The 24,143-nt window shown below is 36.2% G+C and overlaps 1 protein-coding gene across 4 annotated transcripts in view; it reads left to right on the forward strand.

The window, feature by feature from the left end:
* Positions 1 to 23,274, forward strand: part of SPECC1L (sperm antigen with calponin homology and coiled-coil domains 1 like) — a 73,547-nt gene extending 50,273 nt beyond the window's left edge. For 3 of the 4 annotated variants that reach the window (XM_072880307.1, XM_072880308.1, XM_072880306.1), the window contains exons 13-16: positions 474 to 576; positions 12,418 to 12,534; positions 13,456 to 13,515; positions 15,687 to 23,274. In XM_072880307.1, coding sequence (XP_072736408.1) covers positions 474 to 576; positions 12,418 to 12,534; positions 13,456 to 13,515; positions 15,687 to 15,776 — 370 coding nt within the window. In that variant the 3' untranslated portion in view covers positions 15,777 to 23,274. The remainder of the gene's footprint in view (positions 1 to 473; positions 577 to 12,417; positions 12,535 to 13,455; positions 13,516 to 15,686) is intronic. The other variant, XM_072880309.1, reaches the window with a different exon arrangement.
* The last annotated feature ends 869 nt before the right edge of the window (positions 23,275 to 24,143 follow it).

Raw genomic sequence — 24,143 nt, forward strand, 5'->3', positions numbered from 1 at the left:
CATATCTCAGGCAAAGGTTCTGTTAATAACGGCATGCTGCTCATATGCAAACATGTTGTTTCAAGGTGACATTTGTAATCAGCCATGAGATGCAAAAGAGATAGCATCAGTTTATTCTCTTTCTAAATACAAAATAAAGTCACTTGAGTTAGCTTAATGGTTCAAGCTGAAACTTACCATGTTGTGAGTTTAATTTTCTGAACTCTTAGAAAAAATATCATTGAGGTTGAAAGACCTAGAAAAAAAAAGTTTAAAGGAAAAAGCAGGATGATTTGCTAATGAAAGAATTGCTCCAAAATAACTCTTAAGTCTCTACAGGTATTTCTTTGTATTCTATTTTTCAGCCAGTAGTGCTGTACCCCATTACTTTCACTGTGACAACAATTTGTCCTTCTTTTAAGTTTTTACAATATGTATTTCTGTTGCAAAAAATATGTTACAAGCTCTAAGTTGCACTTCTGCCTTGTTCCTAGGGAAGAGAGGAAAGATCCCTTGTCTGCCCTAGCAAGAGAATATGGAGGATCCAAGAGAAATGCCTTGCTGAAGTGGTGCCAGAAAAAAACAGAAGGATATCAGGTAACTGTATAGAGCTGTTTCACATAGCATACTTCTAGCTGCAACACATTAGAATCTGCCAATGGCATAAACCTAGCTGCTCCACAGTTGACTGCATAGATTGCAATGGCACTGGCATGTACTGTACTCTCTTCTTGGAACACATGCTACGAGTCCTAACCTAACTAACATTAATAGCTCTTTAGTCATTTTGCTCCATGTCGATAATAGCTTTTTTTCTTAAGGGGGCAGCTGACCTCCTGTTGAGGCACTTTAAAACAGCTTTTTACAGATTGCACCTTTGAAACTGTAACTGCAACTTTAGCAACTTAAGGTTTAAATTAATGTTTCCCAAATGCAGTTGGAGTACCATTTCTCGGATTTCAGAGATTTTTTTTTTTTTTTTAATAGATAGTATAGGGTTTTTTTGATCTTTCAGTGTGCTCCCATTTAGTCTCTTTTTAGGGATGGTTTGTTTTGTGAAGGTCTCATTGTCTTGCATTTTGAACTTGGCTTTCTACTGCAGTTCCAGACTTTTTTTTTTTCAGTTAGTCCAAATGTTATCAGAAGCCAAAAGGACTAACAAGATAACTATCCAGAGTTCTCCTGATTACATTATTTTTTCAAAAGAATAGTGGCTTCAGCAAACTAAACCAGGATGTTAATAGTCTGACCATGATGTATTTGTTTGGTTAACGTGTATTGAAAGTCTTTGGAGTTCCCAACACAATCCTCAGTTTAAGAACTTTACTCTTTCCATGACTTGAGACTCACAATGCAGGAGGAAGTTGAGAGCCGCATAACAGGATGATCACCCATCCATAGGAAAAGTCGTCTTTCAGTACAATGGACGGGCTTGTGATATAAGCCCTCCCCCCTCTTCCTGTGGCACGTCTAGTACCAAACGGTGCTATTTCTGAGGATAAGCTTCTTTGTGGAAAGAGCCTTTCTCCTTCCCCACATTTTAAAAAAGGCAGGATGTTATATTTCTTTAAATCCTCTAAAACTGCAAAAATATTTTCCCATATTGTCTTGAAATGAAAGGTGAATTTGACAGCTTCCTTATCTGGTTAGGAAAAGTAATAGAAAGTATTCCAAACTTTTCATTCTATAGCTGTGTGCACATGCAAGAGCATGCTTTTGTTTGTATAGATTGCTGCTTATAATTACTTGAGTTTTATAAACATTAGTAGAAGAATAGGTTTTGAGACTTACTGTACTTGCTTCAACAACTGTAATTTGGTTCTCTGCTTGTGTTGCTACTGAGAAACCATAGCATATAGAATCTGTAGAACCAATGCATGCTTTCTTTTGAAAGAGTAGGATAATATCAGAAGGTTATATTGAGCATTCTTCTCCAAAAACTAACTCTTGCCTCACGCACACTCATTTTTCATTTCTTTGTTGTACAGAATTTGATTATTTTCAGCATCCCTGGAAATTCAATTCTGGTTGAACACCATGGTAGTGGTGTTCTAATGTTTTAAACATATCTAGCATTGTATTCATTGTGAGTAGTGCTTATCCAGCTTTCTGGCATTTCAACATTATCAATGCCAGATAAGGATTTTTTTTTTCTTTTTAATTGAAGCTTCGCTTAGTTTTAATTTAATTTTAAACCTATGTGGATTCAAAACTGACAAGCAGTAAACAAGCATCAAAATAATTAACATCTCCCTTCCTCATTCAGTCCTACTTGAGGTACTCTAGCTCTCTTCCTTCTTCCCTGTCACCCAAATAATGACATCGTACCTTTTCTTACCTCCAGCTCCTCCTAGTGTCTTATATGCTGCCACAATTCCCTTTTATCCCCAGTGCTTCCCATCACCACAGCTTCTACCTTTCTTCTATACCACTGTTTGCTTTTGTTTGGCTTAGCATCTGGGCAAGAGCTAGCCCATGCTTTTTACAGCTACCTGCATGCTGAGTGACCAGCTGTCTTCTGTCTCTGAGCTGCTGGGTGAGCCACACAGAACAGAGGAGTCCTAAATATCCCAGCCTTTTCCTCTGTAGGAATAGCAGTAGGTCCACTTTCTAACTAGTCACCAATTTGTATCCTGTTACCAATTTAAATCAGTTAGCTATTATTTATTTAGTTACAAATATAACAGGTTAAAGGAAAAATACTTGCAAATTGAGTCTGTAACAAGTTCTAAAATAACCTGGAAGATTTTAACTATGATTTGGAAACAAGGAAAAGAAAGTCTTCGAAGGTTTTTGTTTCAGAATAATTCTTTTGTTAATTTTGTCCTATTCATATTATATCAATTTGTTTCTAATGTAAGTCTAATTAAACTACCAATATTTTAGTAAAACTCAGCCCTGTAAGCCAGTATTTTTCAAGTATGTCTTTGCCAACATGGAAAGATGTGTTTACTTCTTCATCAGTTGCCAACAACAATCACTTTTTTGGTCTTGTTTTCTCCCTCTCACCTGGAGGTGATGTCTCACAGCTGTAGTTTTGTATGCATACATAAATATTTATAGAAAATTATACGTAAAATATTTATAGAAAATTATTTCAGCTGTTGGCGTTTCACAGAGAAGATGCATATTGAGTTAAAGCCCCATTTCTAACAGAGCCATGTTTTCTCCTGTCATTGCTTTACCTTTCATTTCTGGGATTATATTTTGCACTGGATATTGGAGAATAGTTGAATTTCTGGTTTATACATGGACTAATAAATAGTAATCACACAAATAGCCAGATACAAATTTCAAAAATTTTGTTTAAAGTGTACAGAGTTACAGGTGAGCTGTCAATGGCTTAAAATGTTAAAAACAAGGTATGATGTAGTTGGCTTACCCTTATTAATGAGCAGCCGCATAGGATTGAACGTTATTCTCTTTGGAGGCCAGCTGTAGTTGTTGAGCTGCTTTTTATTCCATGTGTTGAAAATACTAAAAAAGAAAAAAAAAAAAGAAAAAAAAAGAAAACCACCACCAAAAACCAAACCGAAACAACACACCAAGGTCTGTACTGTTTCACAGGGAGAAGGTTTCCTTTATTCACATGATACTTGTGGAGAATACAGTACTACTTAATTGCTTGGTACAACTAGTACAACTAGTATTTTTTTTGTCTGCTCAATTAAAACGGAAGAATAACTTCTGCTCTCCTATCCCCTCTAGGAAATTACTTTCAAGCTTTTGATTAAAAGTCTTAAGTATCTCTGTTTTAGGAGCTTGAAATTTTGTGAATGCTAAATAATTCAAAGATGATAGTGTGGTGAAACTCTAATTTCAGCCCATTATAGTGGAAGGATTTTATTTAAATCCCTTCACACACCTTCACAGACATTTACGCCAAACTGCGCTTTCAACCTCTGACAAATATATAGTTCCACATAGCAGAATTTTTAAAGGAATCTTAAGACTTTCTCTTTTGTGAATGCATTATGATAAACAAGCTAATACCTGACCCCATTAAAAAACTATGATAAATTACTTCATTGTACAGTTTTCTTGATTTATTCAAGCAAATTTGGAAGGGAATAAATGAATAGATTTATTGAAATGTAGTGGTGAAACAATATTTAACTGTGTTCCAAATCTGGTATTTTTTTAAAGAGTACCTCAGTAAAAAAATAAGGTTAAAATAGCCAATGAAAATAAGATAAATTCTTACTGATGTAAAAAACTATATGGCTTTTTCTCTTATTGTGTTGTTGGTTTTAATATACATGCTGTCTGAATGTTGTTTGCAAGCAGAATTTCTCCTTGAAGCTTAGGTTTGGAGAATAGCGATCTGCAGAAGGTCATTGCAGAACTAACAGGCAGGTTCTGTATTAACTTTCATCTAGAGCCTGTTCAGTCTAGACACTATTGCACTCACTAAGTTACTGAGTTAATTATATTCAGGGCTGAACAGATCCCTAAGCCATGAAAAAGGAGAGTTGCTCTCTTAAGATAAGGGTTTTTTTTTAAGCATTTAGATAAAGGAGGAACGAATCACCTTTTAGTTTTCAGATGAACAGGCACAAAATACTTGAAATTTGATCATGTGTTAGCTTACTCAGGATCTGACATACTGATTCAGACTACAGCGCCAAGTGCTGCATTTTCCAGAGAGAAGAGAATCCTCCTGGCTCCTCTAAAATATGTGCAGTGTCATAAAACTGTCATAAATTCCAGATATCTTCAAAGCATAAAGTAATCCTGTCCAGCTGTTATGGAGCATTTCCCCTAGCTGGAACAGAGCTACTTTCATTTTGAGTACACAACTAATAAACGTCCAAAAAAGGATGTGAGCATGAATGTTTCATGTTAAGAAGGGGACCAATAAACAGGATACACACATCCTTACCCATTCTTATCTACAGCAATATTTCAATTTATTTTCCATTTTTTGTCAGCATTCTGGGAGATAATTCACTTCCAGAAGTCTGACACCAAAAAAGCAATTGTCACAAGATAGCAGCAAGAATAGACTAAATTTTTTTTAACCTTTCTTTAAGCTTTCCATGCTTCCTAATTACAGATACACTGGAAGTCCTCCTTAATGTAGCCTTGTAGTACCTGTCCTCTAATTCATGCAATGCTCCTTTTTCTGGAAAGACCACCTAATTTCTACCTCCTATACAGACCAAAGCTACATGTCTTACAAAAATTTAAAACTTATTATCTACATGGCAGCAATAAACAATAAAATTGTTTAGTGATTGAGCAGTGTCATTGAGTATGAATGTATGTGTACCTAATGCTATGCTGAATGTACCTTGAAATCAAGCAATGCTTTCATTTGTACTCAAGTAATAAGTGTAGAATAACAAAGCTGAAAGTAGAAGATGGTTCGGGTTGCTTTTTTTTTTTTGAAAACCTGTTCTTATAAACACATGTCTTTATCAAGACTAAGCTAGATCATATTCTACTCAAAGTATTATAATGATTTTTTTAAAAGCACAAAAAGAGGACAAGACTGTGTGCTTATGTAAGCCTATGTTCAAATAATGATTCCAGGGTGTGCATGCTTTCCCTGGTGCTGTCTGGTTGATTCATCGAAGTAGTCAGGCTGCCAAAACACTTCTCTCCTTGGTTTAAGCTGTGATGCTTTAGCCAAAAATTGTTGAGTTAAGGAAGGACATGCTTCCTTTTTCTGTTTGGATTGGATTCTGATACAAGAGAAATGTCAACTTGTTAGACTTAATTATGACAAAATTTAGAATAAATTATGAAGTTGTCTGTATCTCTATAAGTGCTTCAGATGTTAATGTCTGAAGCTATTATTGTTTTTTATTTTGAGAATGACTGCTCCTTTTATGGCTCTTTTTTGTGCCAAAACTGAAAAATAACATGTCTTTTGTATGGAAAGAAACATCAACAGTCAATATTTAAGGGTTTTGATGGTTTATATTTGCCATTTACTGCATTTTCAGAAGCTGGGATTGAAGAGGCAGTAGTTGGGACTGCTGTTAAGTCTATTCCAGAAGTACTTTTGCATTCTTACCTAATGCCAGAAGTACTGATAGCCTCAGCTTTAATCCATGATTTGAGCATCAGTGAATCCTGATTCAGTAGAGTGTGGATAGCAGTTATTTTGTAGTTTACTCTTCTAATTTTTTAAATGGATACTCTTTTCTTTTGTGTGTGCATGTGTTTTTAAAAGCTTTTTAATAGTAATTTTCTGCCATGGGAAGAAGTCTGCCAAGGTCACTTAAACCTCACATCTTGTTTTAATGGTTGAATATATTATAGTACAGAATCATATTAATGCTTTTGCTTTCTCAGCCCACTTATTTCATTAACTAATACAACAGAGACATAGACACATGGTTTTATTTTTTCCATGTCCTAACTCATTTGTGAGCCAAACTGAGTTAGGATGTGGGAACCACTCCTCCTTGTGCAGAGCAAGGGATGGAGAAATAGCTGCTATGCAGTATGCTCCTCTGCTCAAATTGTAATACACATAGTTCAGGGAGATTGAAGACAGCTGTGGATATGTCCACTGAAGAGATGGTTACAATAATTTTGGTCTTAGTTTGTAACTCTAAGTTAGAAACCATGGTTTCTATAGTTGGGGTTTTTTGGTGTTTGTGGGTTTTTTTAGCTGTGGAGTTTTCTGGGGCAGGGGGAAGGGGGAAAAGAAAGTTGAATCTCTGGGTTATAATAGTCAATATCTGTTTCTTGCTTTTTAAAAAAAGGTATTTTCACTCATTATAGAAGGCCCTCAGTTAATTCAGGATTATTGCAAAAAGCAATAGGAGACAATTTCAAAATTAGCACTACATTGGTTAAAAACACTTGTGAATTCTAGAAAAGTCATAGGTTGGGAGACACCTTAGATTGATGTTATGTAGAGCACTGTTAAGCAGTCTAGAATGTTTCTAGTAAGGGCAATTCCTCCACTTCTCTGGGCAACCTATTCCAATGCTTAATTGTTTCATGGTGAAGACTTTTTTTTCTTATATCCAGACAGAATTTCCCTGGAAAGAAATTGAGCCTGTTGTGTCTTGTCCTGTCACCAGGTGTCCTTGTGAAGAGAGTACCTCCATCTTCTGTATAACTGCCTTTTAGGCATTAGAAGACTGATTACATCCCCCCTGAATCTTCTTTAGGCTGAATAAACCAACTTCCTTCAACCTTCCTTCATCTCTCAAGTTCTCCAACCATCTAATCATCTTGGTAACTCTCTGCTGGACCCTTTTTTATTCTTCAATGAGTATTTTGAACTAGGGGGACCCAAGCTCTACAGTATTGCAGGTGTAGACTGACAAGGGCCCCGTAGAGTTTAAGAATCCCATCCCTCGATCTGTTGGCTGTACTTAGTGATGCAGCTGAGGATACAGTTTGCCTTCTTTACTGCAAGGATGCACTTCTGATTCATGTTCAAATTCAGTTCATTTACTACTTAACCACTATTGTATTTCAGCCTAAGCTGATGGATTGTTTTGTTCCTATTAAATTTCAGCCTTGTTTCAGGAAGAATCTTCTTACTCTTTTTTTTCTATGTGAGCACAAGGGAATACTCATTTTGTGGTGACTGGTCCTGCTCTGCACTTTGCAGTTTAATAGGAGCTTGAGTCATGCTTGAAATGTTTTTTCGTTGTGGATCCACCGCGGTGTTCCCTTACCATCTTTTTTTCCCCTCTTTGTCATGGCTGTAAAATTTGGTATGTTTCATTACATAAAATGTTATATTCTTATGCTCTGTCTCTAGAAAAGTCTTACAGATTTTTAACTCTGTTTTTTTATTCCTGGTTGGAAAGTGTCTTCCAGAGATCTTTTTATGACAACAGCTTGTTGCTTAACTCCTTGTGTTAGAATTCCCTTTTTAAAAAAAAATCTCTCCCAAATACTAGGGGTGACTTCACTCCCATCCTAAGTATTAAACATGAATAGACAAAGACTGATAAATCTCCTTCTAGTTCACCTATCTCTAGAAAGGCTTATTCCTCATTTGACAATTTATCTGAAAGTATGTCCTTCAATTGCTTTAATACTTTGTGGTCTGAAATGGCTTGAAGAAAAATTCTGGATTAGATTCCAGCAGAATTCTCTTAATAGAGCCAATTACTTAATAAAAGCAGTAACAAAGAAGAAATTATGTCAGAGATTTTAGGCTGATGTTCTGTTTACCATCAATTCTTTGAGAAATAAGAGCTTAATGCAAGATTGATTTCATTATACTGACCAAGCTTTTTCAAAAAACCACAAGTAGTTAAAAGCATTTGGGAAATAAAATTGTGCTGTATCTAAATGTGCCAGTTACGTGCTCAAAGCCCTACATAAAAAATTAAATTTTCAGTTTAAATGAAATCTGTCCAGCTTCTAGATTTGTTTTTTAGTGTCTGACCAATATTATACTTTTTTAGTCTGAGAGGTAATAATAATTCATAATGCTCAGAGCAACTGGAAACAAAAACCAGTCTCTTTTAATTGTTTCCTTCCATTGTATTTAATTCAGCTTCTCTGGATACATTAAGATTCTTGGATGATGGGTTTGTTTTCTGCTTGTTGTCTTAATAATAAGAGCTGGACCCTACAGGAAGATGTAGAAAAATAGGGCATTCCAAGTTATTTTTGAGAACCAACAAAACTTGTAGGTCAACTTTTTTAACTGGCCCCTTTTTCCAATGTTTGTATTCAAAATTGAACATTCTATGGATGCTACTAATATTTAAAGTGAAATTTTTAGTTTATACAACTATAGTGTTTAAGGGAAGATTACTTTCTCTTGTTTTAGTTTCATTTACCATGTTCAGCACAACTTTATCCTGTTTTTCTCGCTCACATGTTGGGGTGAGGGAATATACTTATGAAAAATGTCTCTAGATTTTGGAGGTGAGCACTCCTCCTGGTTTTTAAATCACGTGAAGAGTTCTGTCTTCAGCCCCAGTTGTTCTATAGGTCTATTTCCTAGCTCATCCAGACTGTTTTGATACCTTGCAATTTCTTTCTTCATATATTCTGAGCACAAGTCTTCCTTCTTCATCCACAGGGTCAAACCTCAGGTGTAGGTTCTGATGATATCATACACATCGTTGCAGCATCCTATTTTCTAATTTTGATGAAAGCATTCTTGCCTGTTGATGTCCATCCTGACTGTTGCAAAGATCGCTATTCCTGCTCATTGCTTTAACAGTATTGCATTGTTTGCTTCTCCTTTCTCTGTGCTCTCTCGTTTCCAATATAAGCTATTGTTCTCACTTTGAAGGCTGTGTACTCTTCCATCCCTCTTTCAGTATTGAGATCCCCTCTGTGCTTCAGTGATGCTGGTGTTCAGGCTCAAACTCTTAAATTTTCAAACAAATATTGCTGTGCTTCCTCTGAAATGTGTGGAGCAACCTGGGAGAGAAAACAAGACATTGTAAGCTCTGTGAGGCAAAGTACTATCAAACTTTATTTTATTTGTACAGTGACTGGTGACTGACTTCAATGGGCTCTTGGTCTATGGTAAATAGAGTATATTCGACAATAATACCAATTCAACAGGTACTTGTTGAAACTATATCCAGCATTAAGTCACTAGATTGGAAACACGCGTGTTAGAAACCGTTAACCAGATTCAGCAATGCTTCAGCATTCCTCCTTACTTTAGTAAGGAATGTCATATCTATCCTTGTAGTCCTGAGACTTAAAAAGTTGCTAATGCTTTTCAGTAGCTTTAATTAGTAAGATTTTTTTTTTCTTAATAGTTTGGCTAGATGCATGCATGTATGTCTGAGCAGATCTGTGTTTAACTTAACTGTGACAATGCCAATGTACATCTTTCTCCTCCTCTTCCCACATCACTTGGCCATCCTGGGGAAGGAGGGAGAATGTTTCAGCCAAGGGGTGAAAACCAGGACCGAGTTTTTCTCCCTCAGTGGATTGTGTAGCAAAGGAAACATGGTCACTCATATTTGATTTTTATAACTAGCTTGCCACAGGTGACTGTGACAAGAAAAAGCCCCTCTCCTTACTTTTATCCATCTTATTGATACAGATGTGATCCGAGGCATTACTGGTTACAGGGTAGGGGGAAAGAACTTTTCAAAAAGTAACTTTGTAAACAGACACAAGTATAAATTTATTGGCTTTAACAATCTGATATTTTTTCCTTTTTTTTCATAGAATCATTTAGGTTGGAAAAGACCTTTAAGATCATCAAGTCCAACTGTTAACCCAGCACTGCCAAGTCCACCACTAAACCATGTCCCTAAGCACCACATCTACACATCCTTTAAATACCTCCAGGGATGGTGACTCCACCACTTCCCTGGGCAGCCTGTTCCAGTGCTTGACAACCCTTTTGGTGAATAAATTTTTCCTAATATCTGATCTAAACCTCCCTGGTGCAACTTGAGGCCATTTCCTCTTGTCCTATGGCTTGTTACTTGGGAGAAGAGACCGACCCCCACCTCTCTACAACCTCCTTTCAGGTAGTTGTAGAGAGCGATGAGGTCTCCCCTCAGCCTCCTTTTCTCCAGGCTAAACAACCCCAGTTCCCTCAGCCGCTCCCCATCAGCCTTGTGCTCCAGACCCTTCCCCAGCTCCGTTGCCCTTCTCTGGACACGCTCCAGCCCCTCCATGTCTCTCTTGTAGTGAGGGGCCCAAAACTGAACACAGCATTTGAGGTGCGGCCTCACCAGTGCCGAGTACAGGGGCAGGATCACTGCCCTACTCCTGCTGGCCACACTGTTTCTGATACAGAAAGCCTTGTACTGTGTGTTGCATTTGTTTGCCTAATTTAAGTAACATTGAAAAAGTTTTAACCAAGCATTAATTTAAATCCAATTTCCTGTCTCTCTTGAGGAGAAAGGAGGGAGAGCTTCGGGTTTTTTTCTTTTGCTTTTAAATTTTCCCACCCCTGTGGCTTGCGGAAGCTGTGTGAAGAACATGTTCCCACAGACTGGGGGTCTCCAACAATGACATTTCCGTTTGCAAGCAGGCAGCAGGACGGCAGGCGAGGCTCAGACCACTGCCTTCAGCATTGTGAGCCTGAGCACGTACGCTTACGTCACCAGAGTCTGAACCTGCATTTGGTGGACTTTGTATAAAAAGTGCTAAAGCTGAGCAGGAAATGGAGATTTCCCTCGCATTCTTCTAGAAATTGCCTTTAGTTTTGTTTTTTTCCTCTGTTGGAGGGGATTGCAGTTGTTTTCCGTTTGTAATCCAAATCATTGGTTTGACAAGGAATACAACTGCCTTCATTCCCAGCCTGCATGGCAAAGTAACACTGATTCCAGGTGGATTTTTCTGTGTTAGGAATGAGAAGTTTTAGTGTCTTGTCAAAGATGGGTGATGACTATTAAATTGCTGTCAGGTGAAAGGTTGACTTGTGTGATTGTGTTTTTGTAATTCTGTGACTGGAGGTTATAGTTCCTGCTACATTAAAATTTTAAAAACTAAGTAGGGGATCTGGTTAGCTTCTGCTTAAGCCCAGTTAAGTGAGTTAGATATTAAAGCATATTTATATGTCTCCATAAAGGTCTAAAAGATAACCTGTGAGTTGTTGTTACTGGTTGTTTCTTAATTAAAGTTTAAACTGACTGCTATCCACTTAGACTCTTTACCATTGTTTGACTGCCAACAGCCAAGTATACAGTAATTTAAAAGGTCACTGAGGCATCTTGTTCATAACTCTTTTGGACTGGCTGACTCTTTTTACAATAATACATACAGTCTCAGGAGATGCATTTACCAGTGCCACTGAGTTTCCTACTGGAACTAAAAGATCAAGAGTGCAAGACTGCATTTTTCAATTTCAATTCCAATCCCAGAGATAATGATTCCCTGCCAGTGTCAGTGTGAAATCTGTTGCAACATCTTTATTTCCAACTGAAACTTAATTTTTGTTTGTCATCTTGTTCATGTAAGTTTCTGTATGGAAATGGTTTGTTTAGCAGAGAAAATACTTGCCCTCATTAGTTACAAATTTTGTCTGGATATTAATGCAGTAGAAGCAGAAAAGTAAAATCTTAAATTAACAGAGATACTGCCACGTGGTCAGTTTCAGGGATTTTAGGCATACGTCTCTAACTCCTTTGCTTTTCTGTCTTGGTGTGTACAGTTGTACCAAATCTATACTCTTACCCTCTCTAGCACAACGTTTTACACCTTTTAACACACACATTTTGCACTTGGGGGGGGAGCTTAATATTGCCTTGAATTCATATACAAGATAACTTACTTTTGTATCACTACATGTTTTTGTTGTTCTCTGTAGTAGTGGATTTTGGTTTCTTACCACAGAACTTTAGTATTAGGCTGTTTGCTTTCTCTGCTGATTTCTTCAAAAGTATTAACAAAAAAACAACCAACAAAAAAACAACAACAAAAAACCCCACACACAAAAACCCTATAAGTATTGGTGGATTGGTAGAACTAATACTTGTTAGATTATGATTTTAATATTGTTTATATTTTTTTTCCTTTGAGAATATCGACATAACAAACTTCAGCAGTAGCTGGAACGATGGCTTGGCTTTCTGTGCAGTCCTCCATACTTACCTCCCAGCCCATATTCCCTATCAAGAACTAAACAGCCAGGACAAGGTATGACATTAAAAATCCCATTCCTGGGACTGCAAGGCTATATAATTAATATGGGTTAATAAAGAAGAATGAAGAACAAATTTGAGTTCTAAAAAAACCCAGTATTACTAGGAATCATAATTGAAACACATCAAACTATCTTGCTGCTACTCTTATTATAACTTTTTAATATTATGAGATCATTGGGTTAAAAGGAACTTTGGAACAGATAAAAGAAAAAAAATAACAGGTCATAAATTTAATCTGAGGCATTTTATTTAACACAAACAGTTGGGAAGTGTTTTCAGTTCGTGTTTTGGAAGCAAGGAGTGTTTAAGCTTAAGTTTAAGATTTAAAATCCATCAACTTTGTATCTTGACATGTTTTGTTTATCTCTTTCAATATCACAAGGATGTTGTTTCATCCTACTTTCTCATACTGATAAGTGACTGATACTCTTCTCAAGTGATATATATCAAATGAAGGTAAACTAGAAGATGTCAAGACTGCAGAGTAGTCTGTATGTATTCTAGTGTGCTATAGTTAATACCTACTGATGTGTTATCTGGAGATGTATTATTAATGATAATTCCTAAAAAGATATAAGAATATTTCATTAATACATTAAGAGATTTTTTTTATTTCTGCTTTTTAAAGAATAAATAATTTATTCTTTAACATTTTATAACTCAGTCATTCTTCACTGACAATGATTTTTTCAGCATTATCTTCTGAATGAGGAATTAATGAAAATTTTCCATACATTTTTGGATGCTATTAGGACATGTTCATTCCTATGGCTCTTTTTAAATTACTATGGTCAAATTATAGACTCCATTTGAAGCAAAAGTAGCAGCATTACTATGAACATTCTTAACACCACTTTATTATGTTTGAAGTAGTATTTCCTTGGATTCTAACATGTTTTTGTATCTCATGCAGAGAAGAAATTTCACTTTGGCTTTTCAGGCAGCTGAAAGTGTTGGTATTAAATCTACTCTGGTAAGTTTTAAATGCATACTGAATGAATTATGTCCCATTTATAAAAATCAAATTATTCTGTTTTGTACTTTTGAAAGATTTTGATGCTTTATACTTAAAAATAGCAGTAGATGAGCCCAACTAGAGGTTATTGCCCTTGTATCATACTTGACTGAAAAACATAAAAGATACTCCTTACCTCAGCGGCTGTGTTTAATAAACCCACTGTCATCAACAACTTAAGCTTACATGTTTTTTGCATTAAATAGTGACTGAGATACAGACCTGTACTCCAGCAGCTGCAGCAAAGGCAACAGCATGACAGCCTATAGCAGTTAAACTCTTAAGCTATAAAAGGAAGATTCACCAAAACTCATCTCTCAATATCATAAGAAATAATAATAAGGCAATGAATTTGTTTGAGAAGAATTTGAGAAATAGTTATGTGATACAATCTTCAAGAATTCATTAATTCTCTCCTGTCTCTGACCTACTTTCAAATTATTTGGGTTTTTTGGAATTCTGGAGGTACAAATCAAGCTATGTAATTTGTGCTTTTGCTCAGTGTAATATGACAGTCAAGATTTTAACTCTTAAGCTTAGACTTTTAATTTGTCATAATTGTAAATAATTGAAACTTTTTTTCAAATATTGTTTATAATAAGCTTTCTTATACAAATTTTATCTTAAAAGAATTAGTTTTCAATAGTATAGTATTTGCCAGAAAAGGAAGATTTCTGAAGGTATGGAATTGGGAGTATCCCAAACCCTTGTGAATAATCACAAAAATTCAACTAAAATTGCCAGTATCAGAAATTATACTTCAGTGATACTTTTGTAACCTAAATTCTAACAGAGCTGCCAGAGTTAGTAACTAATAATACAATAAAGTCAGACATTTTTAAAAATAACACTTTCCCTGATCCTTATCAGAGCCTTTACCCCCCAGCATTGTATTTGCTGACAATAGCAGTGCAACTGTTGAGCTTTAGTACTTAGACTTTGTCAGTGATTTGAAAAGTGGAAGTTTCTTACCAAGTGCTGATATAAGAACTAGATTGTGGAAAATAACTGCAGTAATTCTTACATAATTCAGCTTTAGTCTAAATCGTTGCTGTCTGTCTTTTATTTTTTGTAATGTACTTATTACAGATATTCTAAAAAGAATTAAATCTTCTAAGTGCAAATTGTAGCCATCCTAAGGATTTAGTGTCTATTTACATACCAAGATACACAGTGTGTATGACATGTATATTTGTGGATTTTTTCCTTGTCCGTATTGCATGGGTGGAGGGTGAAAAAGGGTGTGAAATGGAGGGTGAAAAGGGGTGTGAAAACTACTGTATGTAAATAGTAGTGGTAATGTAAGGGGAAGTTATTTGTTCCCTGAATAAGAGAATGTTCAGCTACTTTCATGTGGGGAATTAAAAAAAATTCCTTTCTCTTTTTTGAGTTCTGGAGGTTCCTGGACCCAAAGCTTACAAAATAGACCCTTACATTAAACAAAAATTATTAGAAACAGCATCACTCTGTTTTCCTGTGTACATGTGCTGAAAGGGGTAGATCAGGCTTTGTTTACCCTGCTTATTCACTGACAATCTGGTATACTATTACTACGAAATACATGTGAACTGGCCTATCAGTTAGACACTGATTGCTTCGTCTCTTGGATATACCCAAATTGGTAGTAAACTTCCCTATTCCTTGCCTCTTTACTCAAAAATACATATAAAGTAATCTAAAGTTCACTAATCTACTGTAAAATGAGATTAAATTATTTATTGACGCTTGACTCTTACCCTGATATGAATTTTGAACTTTAGCTTCTAGGCTTTGATGCTGTAACTCACAGTTCCTAGGTAGACTGCATTGACTTGCGAGGCTGGTGTAGGGATATGTGAACACTAACGTCTTGACTACTATACTAATTGTACTAAGTGGGGGACAACTCAAGTATGCACAGCATTGGACATTTTGATCTTAAGTCAACAAAAAATCTACAGATAGGCTATTCATAGCTGTTTACATTTTGTAAGTAATACAAAATGTATGGAAGAAAACAGCTTTCTTCATCAATACTTTAAATTGTGGAAACTTTACAGATTTACCATTCCTAGGAATTTGTAAAAACACTACCATATTATTTACAAGGTTATCATTCCTGACTTTGACCAAACTGTTTTCTGTGACAGGACATCAATGAAATGGTGCGAACTGAGCGTCCAGACTGGCAGAATGTCATGCTGTATGTTACAGCAATTTACAAATACTTTGAAACCTGAAACCCTAACAATTCAACAGATCCACAGGATAGAACCAACACGAGCTATGAGATGGAAATCTTACTGAAATGCTAATTCCCATTTCACTGAAAACTGGCAACATTTGAGTCCCCTCAAACTTCAGTGACACTACCCTGGATTGCCTCAGATTGCTTCAGCTACTAAGCCTGGAAACAGCTGTTTAAAAGCAAGAACTTGTTGCCACAGTGCTTGGAATAACCCAAGTTATTAAGCTATTCAGATTAGTTATGTAGCCTAAAGAGCCTGGCCTACTTATGTGCTGCCTTTCCAGCCAGACTTCCTGAAGCTTTCTTTCCTAGGAGAGTGAGATGAATGGATCCTCTAGCATGTAAGAGACTGAATGTACAGCTAAAGCTTTGAGAAGGAAAAGGATAACATGGCGTCGTATTACTGAACTTTCTGTAGCGTCCTGATACCACAGAGTCTGAATATTCTACCCACAGCATATGGCACCCCGATACAGTAGAGTTCTTAATGGTAATTTAGTTACTGCCTTTACAGCTATTTTCCCTCCTTTAAAATGTGTACAATATTCTAGGAAGACAAGCTTTTATTCCGTAATGACAAATTGAGTGGAAAATTGCTCTCAATACCTCGAAAAATTTGGCACAGAAGAACTCTTCATTCTAAAGCTTCATTATAAGCCTACCTCTGTCACAGTGATGTGGCTTCCAACTTTATCTTACGGATTGTAAAGACTAGCACATACAGCTCCTGGTTTTCAGGGTACGCTGTACTTCAAGGAATCTGTCCCAGCTCCCTGTGCTTCCATTATAACAGAAACGAATCAATAATCAACCCTTGTACAGCTTGTTCTTTCCCCTCTTCCTCTGTTGCCTGTATAGCACGGACAGCTACCCCAGGCTTTACTCTACAGCAATACGAGCATACGTCATGGATTTCTGTGGTAGAATTTTGGAACTGGGATAGCATTTCCTCTGCAGAGAAGGTATTTTCAATAAGATGTAATAATGAAGTAGTTTGTCTCAAAAATCCAGCTTTGCCATGTTTTCTGTGTGTTTTTCATTGATCTTGCACATCCTCATCTGACTGACAGAAGGTGAGATGTTCTCTGACAAGAACTATGGAGGAACTGATGTAATGTTTATACACCCAGTAGTCTCGAATATTGCATGGAAATGAGTTACTGTACAAGGAAGGAATTGAGAAACTTTAGTCTGCTCAACTTCTATTTTCCTAAGATGTACCTGAATTCATGTAACAGCTCTCGGGCAAAAGAGTTCAAGTAAGTGCCTTAGCGATCATTGAATTGATACATCCTGGCACTTCAGGGCCTCGTGCAGAATGTTAATGGCTCAGAATGATTTCATATATCCATTTGTCATAAGCTGTTTGTTGTAACCTTGTTTGTCAAATCAAGGGAAGACTTCACTCTGTCATTGCTTCTGCCTCTTATTTTTCTGAATACTTATCAGCAGTTAAGCCACAGTTGAACATCTCTCATTAATATTAAGCAGAAGCCTACTTTAGAAGTGAGTTCTGTAACAACTGCTATTTATAAGCACATGCTTTTTCATCATAGTACCCTGTTATAAAGAAAATGAATCTGCCATTCCTATGGTGCTCTTATGACTGTTAAAGACAGTTTGAATGTCATAGATGTTAACCCAGTGAACGCAACTGTGCTTGGCATCTGTGAAACTTCATCATGGTATAAAAGCACAGATTTAACTCAAAATTATTGCCAAATCCAAAAACCTATCATCTGAAGAACATAGCCCGTATGAAGAGTAATAATTCAGCATGTCTCTAGCAGCTAGCATTGTATAAAAATATACGCTTACACTGATATGTGCCTGTGAGAATTACGAAAATTTGCAAAATAACTCCTTAATCCATGGTGAGGGCCTTTGGAGAAGTTTTCAGAGCAGCGGTGTCTCATACATTCTTATGGTTCTTTAGAACCCTAAAAGTAGCTAGATACCCTCAGAGTATTAATTGGTGCATTTGAAGAGCCAACATAATCTAAAGACCATTGTTACAAGAGAGGCTTCAAGTGAAAAATCTTCATTAACAGATTTTAATAAAAGTCTGAAATACAATTTCCTCTCCTGTATATTTCTTCAAAAATTTTTGTTTACTTCATTTCTTCAAATAAGTTTCAATAGGAATAGTCCTATTGGAAATACACATTATTGCGGTCTCCCATTCCATCTCTTACTACCAAATTCCAGTTTTTGCCAATTTGTGTTTAAAAAACCTTCTATTCATCCTCTGAACAGACATCCTTATCTATGATTGTCTTATTCATTGCCTTAGATTTTAAGAAAATATTTTTCTAATGAAAAGGATAGTATTTCTTGGTCTAAATTCACTCATGACCTGTTTTGTTAAGGTAATTTGAGCTTTAAGCTGATTTTTTTCTGTCCAATGGTCAACTTCATTTACCTGGAATGTTGTATTAGACCTTAACTGAAATAACGCTAATAGTATAACCATGTCTAAAAGGGGAAATCACATTTTCCAGATACTTAAAAAGATGAGCTGCTAGTCTTCAGAGAGAGAGAAAGAGAGAAAAGTTATTAGTAATTATAAAAATGATCTTGTTTTGAACTTCAGAGCTCTGTAAACTTCTTCATGTGATCTGTCTGATAAACCTCTGCTGAATTCATATCTGTAAAGGAATATCGGGCTTCATGAAGAGTTTTTCTTATAATGATATATCTGAGCCTTTACATACAAGATGTTGCACAGCTGTCTAAGTGGAAGTAATGAAGCAATGGAAGACCTAAAACAAACACAGTGCCCTGCTGCACTCTACAACATGTCTTTTCTGAAGGTTCAAACAGCATTAAATTTTTCAAGAGGAAGAATAGCTGGACATGGATGATACTGTTCTGTTTGGTTTCTACTCATAATTAATCCTGAAACAGCCTGGTTTTGTACATATGAAGTGCAAGTTTATGCTGATTTACTTTCTTTTTAATCCAGAAAATATTTCTGAATGTACTAAAAAAAGGACAAATATTTTATCATCCATTTATATTATTGCATTTTAATATGTGCCTTGCGAATTCCTGTGCTGTAGTATATCAAGGTTACTCATTGCCAGCTGTAGGGGTGGGGTGGGCAACAACTGTATCATCTTCTGGATCCTGTTTACTGAAACACTTCCATAGATTAGAGAGATGAGTTCAGAGGCAGATGTGTATTCAGGTTGGCTAGTTGTCATCCTGATGCAAGATCATCAGCAGTGAACTGAATGAACAGTTGTGGGGTTTTCTTTACCAAAAAAGAGGGGATGGGAGGAAAATTTTAATTTTGGTTATTCAGGAAAATTCTGTCAGAGAAGTCTTGATATGGAATATCTAACAATAACAGAACTGAGGTGACTTCAGAATGGATTACACTTGATTTGGTTTTCAGTTGGTTTTGTTTGAGCCGGTTTGATTTGGTTGTCTTGTATATTTAAATAGAAACACTAATTTAGTATCTCTGGTGTGAATCTCGGCGGCTCTCACAAAGATCTCTCATTCTCATGCCTCTTAAAAATTAAGTGAAATTTTCCCTTTTAAATTTGTGTTTGTGGATAGGTTATCCAGAATATAGTATTTAATTACAGCATATTCTGATGTAAATTTTTCTCTTGCATAAAATATATTCCTCAAGTTACTTATAGCATTTCTGATAACTTTTTGTCTCCAGTTTTGTAAAATATTTCCACCGTTAGCATTTTTCTGTGAAGTCCATCATCATGCTTTAGGGGCCCCTTAATTTGCCAGAGCTGAATGAACTCAGCTTTGATGTATTGGTGTAAACTCATATTAATACCACTGGCAGCAGTCATACTCTGGTTTTACATGCATGAGGAGAAATAAATTTGTCCCTTGCTCAAATGATGTAATACAGTGGTTTAAACTGCTGAGGATCTGCCTTAAGAATTTTGTAGCTGTGACAAAAAATTCTCATTGGCATCTCATTTCTGTTAATGATCTCAGTGTTAAGTTCTTATCTATTTTTTCAGTTCCCTGATTCAACACTTCAGACATTTCTGTTGCATCTTTTGCATCACCAAAAAAATTACTTCTACTCAATTCTCTCTAATTCTGTACAGTTTTGGCCCAGGGTACAAATTTTATTATAGTCTAGTTTTAAACAAGATTATTTGGGAAGTTGGAGATACGGAGAACTTCTGGGTGTTTTTCTTACTTTCTGTGTTCTGCTTGTGGCTGGTTTGGGAATGCTGTCTGGTTTTCAGGTGATATGTGACAATATCTTCCAAAGCTGCCCCCTCTGGATGGCTGGCGTGAAGCTATGCATAGGCTAAAGTTAAGCCTTTAAAGCTGTGTTCATGTGACGCATGTGGTGACTTTACTTCTTATTTCACTCTTGCAACTAATACAGTCACAGATTAACTGCAGGCTGCATCGAGCAGGAGCTATTAAGGGGCAGGATTCTTCTGGGAAGGAATCCAGTTCTACACCTTGACACTATTTTTTGCCTATTGTGAGTAATACTCTTGCTGAGGTGGCCTAAGAAAGAGGATTTTAAAATAGTAGTGTTCATGTACAGACTGATTTAACTATATAGTTTGTTTGTGGTCCTTCCCTTGACTTGGTAAATATTTATTTCTGTTTTATTTTTATGTTCTGCCAAGCTCTATTTCTGCAATTCCTTTCTTTAAGCTAGCATTAATGTATGAATACTCAGTAGCATTAACCAGTTTGAGAAATAATTTGGTGAAAAGGGGTATTAAAGTGTAGTCACAAGTTCTGGACATGCCACCGTGCTTTCCCAAGTTAGTATGTGTTGATTGGTAAAACGTGTTAGAGCTGTTTAACTCTCCTGCAACCTCCTTATCTCCCATATAGCCTATATCACCCCAGGGTGTCCATCAGGTGTTCTTGCCCCCAAATTACCAACTCCTTAAATGAGTTAAGGGTTCACAGACATGTCTTAATATATTTAATTGTCCCTTTTTAGAAAGGTATCTCTACTAGTGTTTCTGCTTTCAAAGGAGAGTGGCTGGATGGCTTTTAAGTTACTAACTGGCTTGCTGAGTATTCCCAGTCCTTTGTTCATCTGAGTTTTTGCTGTTGTATTCCCTATGATTTCAGTATCAGCGTTGTAGTACACTTTGTAATTGTCAAAGCCAAGATGTTAAGCATCTGGAATATGTAGCAAATATGCTTTTGATAATTAATGCTAAATAACTTAAAAGATCAAGGTTTGTACAGTTCTGATTTCTGTTAGAGTGTTGATACGAGTGACTTTTTTTCCTTATCCATTTGTGCTTGCCAGTTTTTGGGATGCAACACCCTTGAACTCAGTTTGACAAGGCCACTCTCCTAGCTTCCATAAATTAATTCATTCTGCAATAATAGGATTATTTCCTCACACTGAAACTTCAGTAAAACCTATGAATACCAGATGACTTCCTCCCAACTGACATTTATCTTATACTTGGAATATTCCTTACCCTTAGGCCACTGTCTGCCACAGAGTTGCACATAAAGTTCCTATCAGTTCCAGCAGGACTTGTGGATGCAAAACGGTAGGGTAAACTTTTGGCAGAATATTACAGCAGCCTGATGCAATTAAGCTGGTTTCATTTTAATCCCCTATTTTCAGGGGGTTTCAGTTTAGCCCAAATCACTTACTCAAAGCTGAAATGTGGCACATTTGTTCTCCACTGGGAAGTATGCTTCTGTTTAATAATATTTTTATGAGATTGTATTTATGGAAACTGAAAGAAAAATGTCATAAAGCTAGTTTTGTTGCACTTTTCTAAGGCTTTTGTATTTTGCATAGAGTTCTAGAATATGAACAAGTTGTTTGGGGAAGTCAAGGCTTAAAACTTACTGTGCCCCAGCATAGCAATGCATTTTCATCCTAGTGATATATGTATTATTTTAATGGCATGTAACTAGTGTATTTATATGGTAGGTAGGAAGCCCAGTGGACACTTCCTGCTGCAGAGGAGCCATCGGCAGTCCTGGTTCCACAGTTCATGAACTGACCTGTTTTAACAGTAGACTGCATTTGCAATAACAGAATAGTCAATTTTTGTTTCTGAACTCTATTTCAACAAATGGGGAGAAAGAGGCTTTTATTTTTTTGTTCCATTGTTGAAATTTCTCTGGAGGCTTTTACTGGTTTCCAATTATTGCATATGTTCAGTTAGGATAATTACTTGGGAATCAGTTCAGTAGGGAGGGCACAAGTACATGTAACATACTCAAGAATTAATCCTTATAACTTACAACATTTCAATTTGTTAGAAACTTTTGGTTTTGCATATATTGTAAGGTCAATTTTACTATTTTTAAGTAGCACTTTTATACATATCTGAAGGGTTTCTTTGAACAGAAATGTTTTTTCTGTATGTTATCTAATGGAAAGAAAGTATGACACTACTAAACAAAGCATAGACTAGTTAGCCTCCAGACTGTAAGTTCACTTTAGGTCAGTAATGATCAAGAGTTGTTCAATGTGCATGAAATAAATCAGTGATCCCATTTAATATTGGGCAACTCTCCAGATCAAAGTCAGAAGGGCATTAATTGGTACCCTCCAACTCTTGAATGAGGGTACTTTCAGTTCACGTGTGAGGCAGAATTGGCAGAGCAGTGTGAATTTTGGACTTCATGAGAGAACAGAATTTTATTGATGTCTCAGTCTAATTTCACAGCACTGTATTGGATAAGGACTAACCTTGCTTGAGATGACTCTGCAGCCAGTACTAATATCTCCTAAATAGCTAATTTAAAGCTTATTTTCCCTGGCCTTTAAAGATGGTGTAAAAAACAGTGATTCTTAAAAGCTCTTCTCATCCATCCAGCTTTTCTGATTTGTATTGGTTTTATACTCCCTTGAAACACAACTGTTAGACTGACGGAGCAGTACATGTATGGGTTTAGTAATTCTTGTTCTAGACAACAAGCACTTTTCTCTTTTCCAGAACCCTTTCAAATGGTTTACACACACACACACTGACATATATAGACATTTTACATATATATAGAGGTTTTACATAATTGTATATATGTACATATATATACACACATATATACATGTGTGTATACGTATATGTACATATGCAGGTTCTTAATAAAACTGAACATGTTTCAAGAAGTGCTTGCGTCTTGAATACTTAGGGTGGTGTATTAGCGTATACATTTAAAAGGTGAGGAAAAAACCATTTTGTTTGCTTCTGGTTAGAGCTGAGAAATACAGGTTGGTGGAAAATCTGGAAGTATGTTCAAATTGCATTTCGCCCTGTTTCTGGTTTGAAAGGCACAAGCTGTTAATCATTGGAACTTAAAAGGTCAGCAGGCATATTTTAAGCGAAACCTTTTCGAGGACCAATATGCTTTTAGTTTGCAAGGACCACTAAAGATCTGGGCATTTACTTTTTCCATAATGTATTCTGTATGAGTATTTAGTATGTATGCCTTCGATTTGCCAATGTTGCCATGTTTTCTTCTTAATTATTCATGAAATAAAGATTGCAAATAGCAAAATGTGTGTTTATGTTTTCTTGAGTGAAGCCGCTACAAAAAGGAATATTTTAATGCTATTTGTGGCACTGTGTTTTTTCAGGAGTAAATGTTACAGGAAGTAGTTTGTGGAGGTTTATACGCTATGGATGAGAAATGCATGCGAATGATTTGCATGCACATAACCTCATGACTTTTTGGAAGGCATGTCTCTTTTGGTATACCAGCATACTTTACAGTATCTACCCCCAAAGGGTTTTAAATGATAAGATGGTGAATACTCTAGATAAGAGGTATGTATTTAAAGCATCTGCTTAGCCTGTATTGTCCTAGTCTTTAATATGAGTAACAGAGAAGGGAATTGCAGAGGATAGGTTCCATTTAGGCAACTTCTGTAATACATTGCAGGATTAGAATTATTTAAATGTTACCTAACCCAACCCAAGTAAGGCAATGCATGTGTGTGTGCTCACTCCCTCTCTCTAAAGGAATTGGGCTGGGGAGGGATTGGGGACTTAAATCTCTATAACAGTTCAGAGTATTTAAAGCAGATGCCTAAAAATGAGATTTCCAGGTGAAAATAAAGACTAGAACACCTTAAATCTGATTTGGTCTCGATCATCCAGGATGGTAACTGTTTTCAAATGCTCTTTTAGAGCTTTAATTTCAAGTGCTCTGGAATAAATTGGATCCAGAGGTTTGGACTGAGCTCCTATTAATTTCAAATGTTGTTCTTAAATGCACTGACTAGTGTAGGTGTTGTAGTTCTACCTATTTATTACATAATTTATTGAGATTGTGTGGTGTTTTCTGACTGTTCAGCAATCCAGAAAAGTCTTTGTCTCAGTAATGTTATTCTGCAAGAAAATGTCGCACTTCTTTCTTG

Source organism: Ciconia boyciana, chromosome 15 (genome assembly GCF_034638445.1).
Source record: "Ciconia boyciana chromosome 15, ASM3463844v1, whole genome shotgun sequence".
Lineage (NCBI taxonomy): Eukaryota > Metazoa > Chordata > Aves > Ciconiiformes > Ciconiidae > Ciconia > Ciconia boyciana.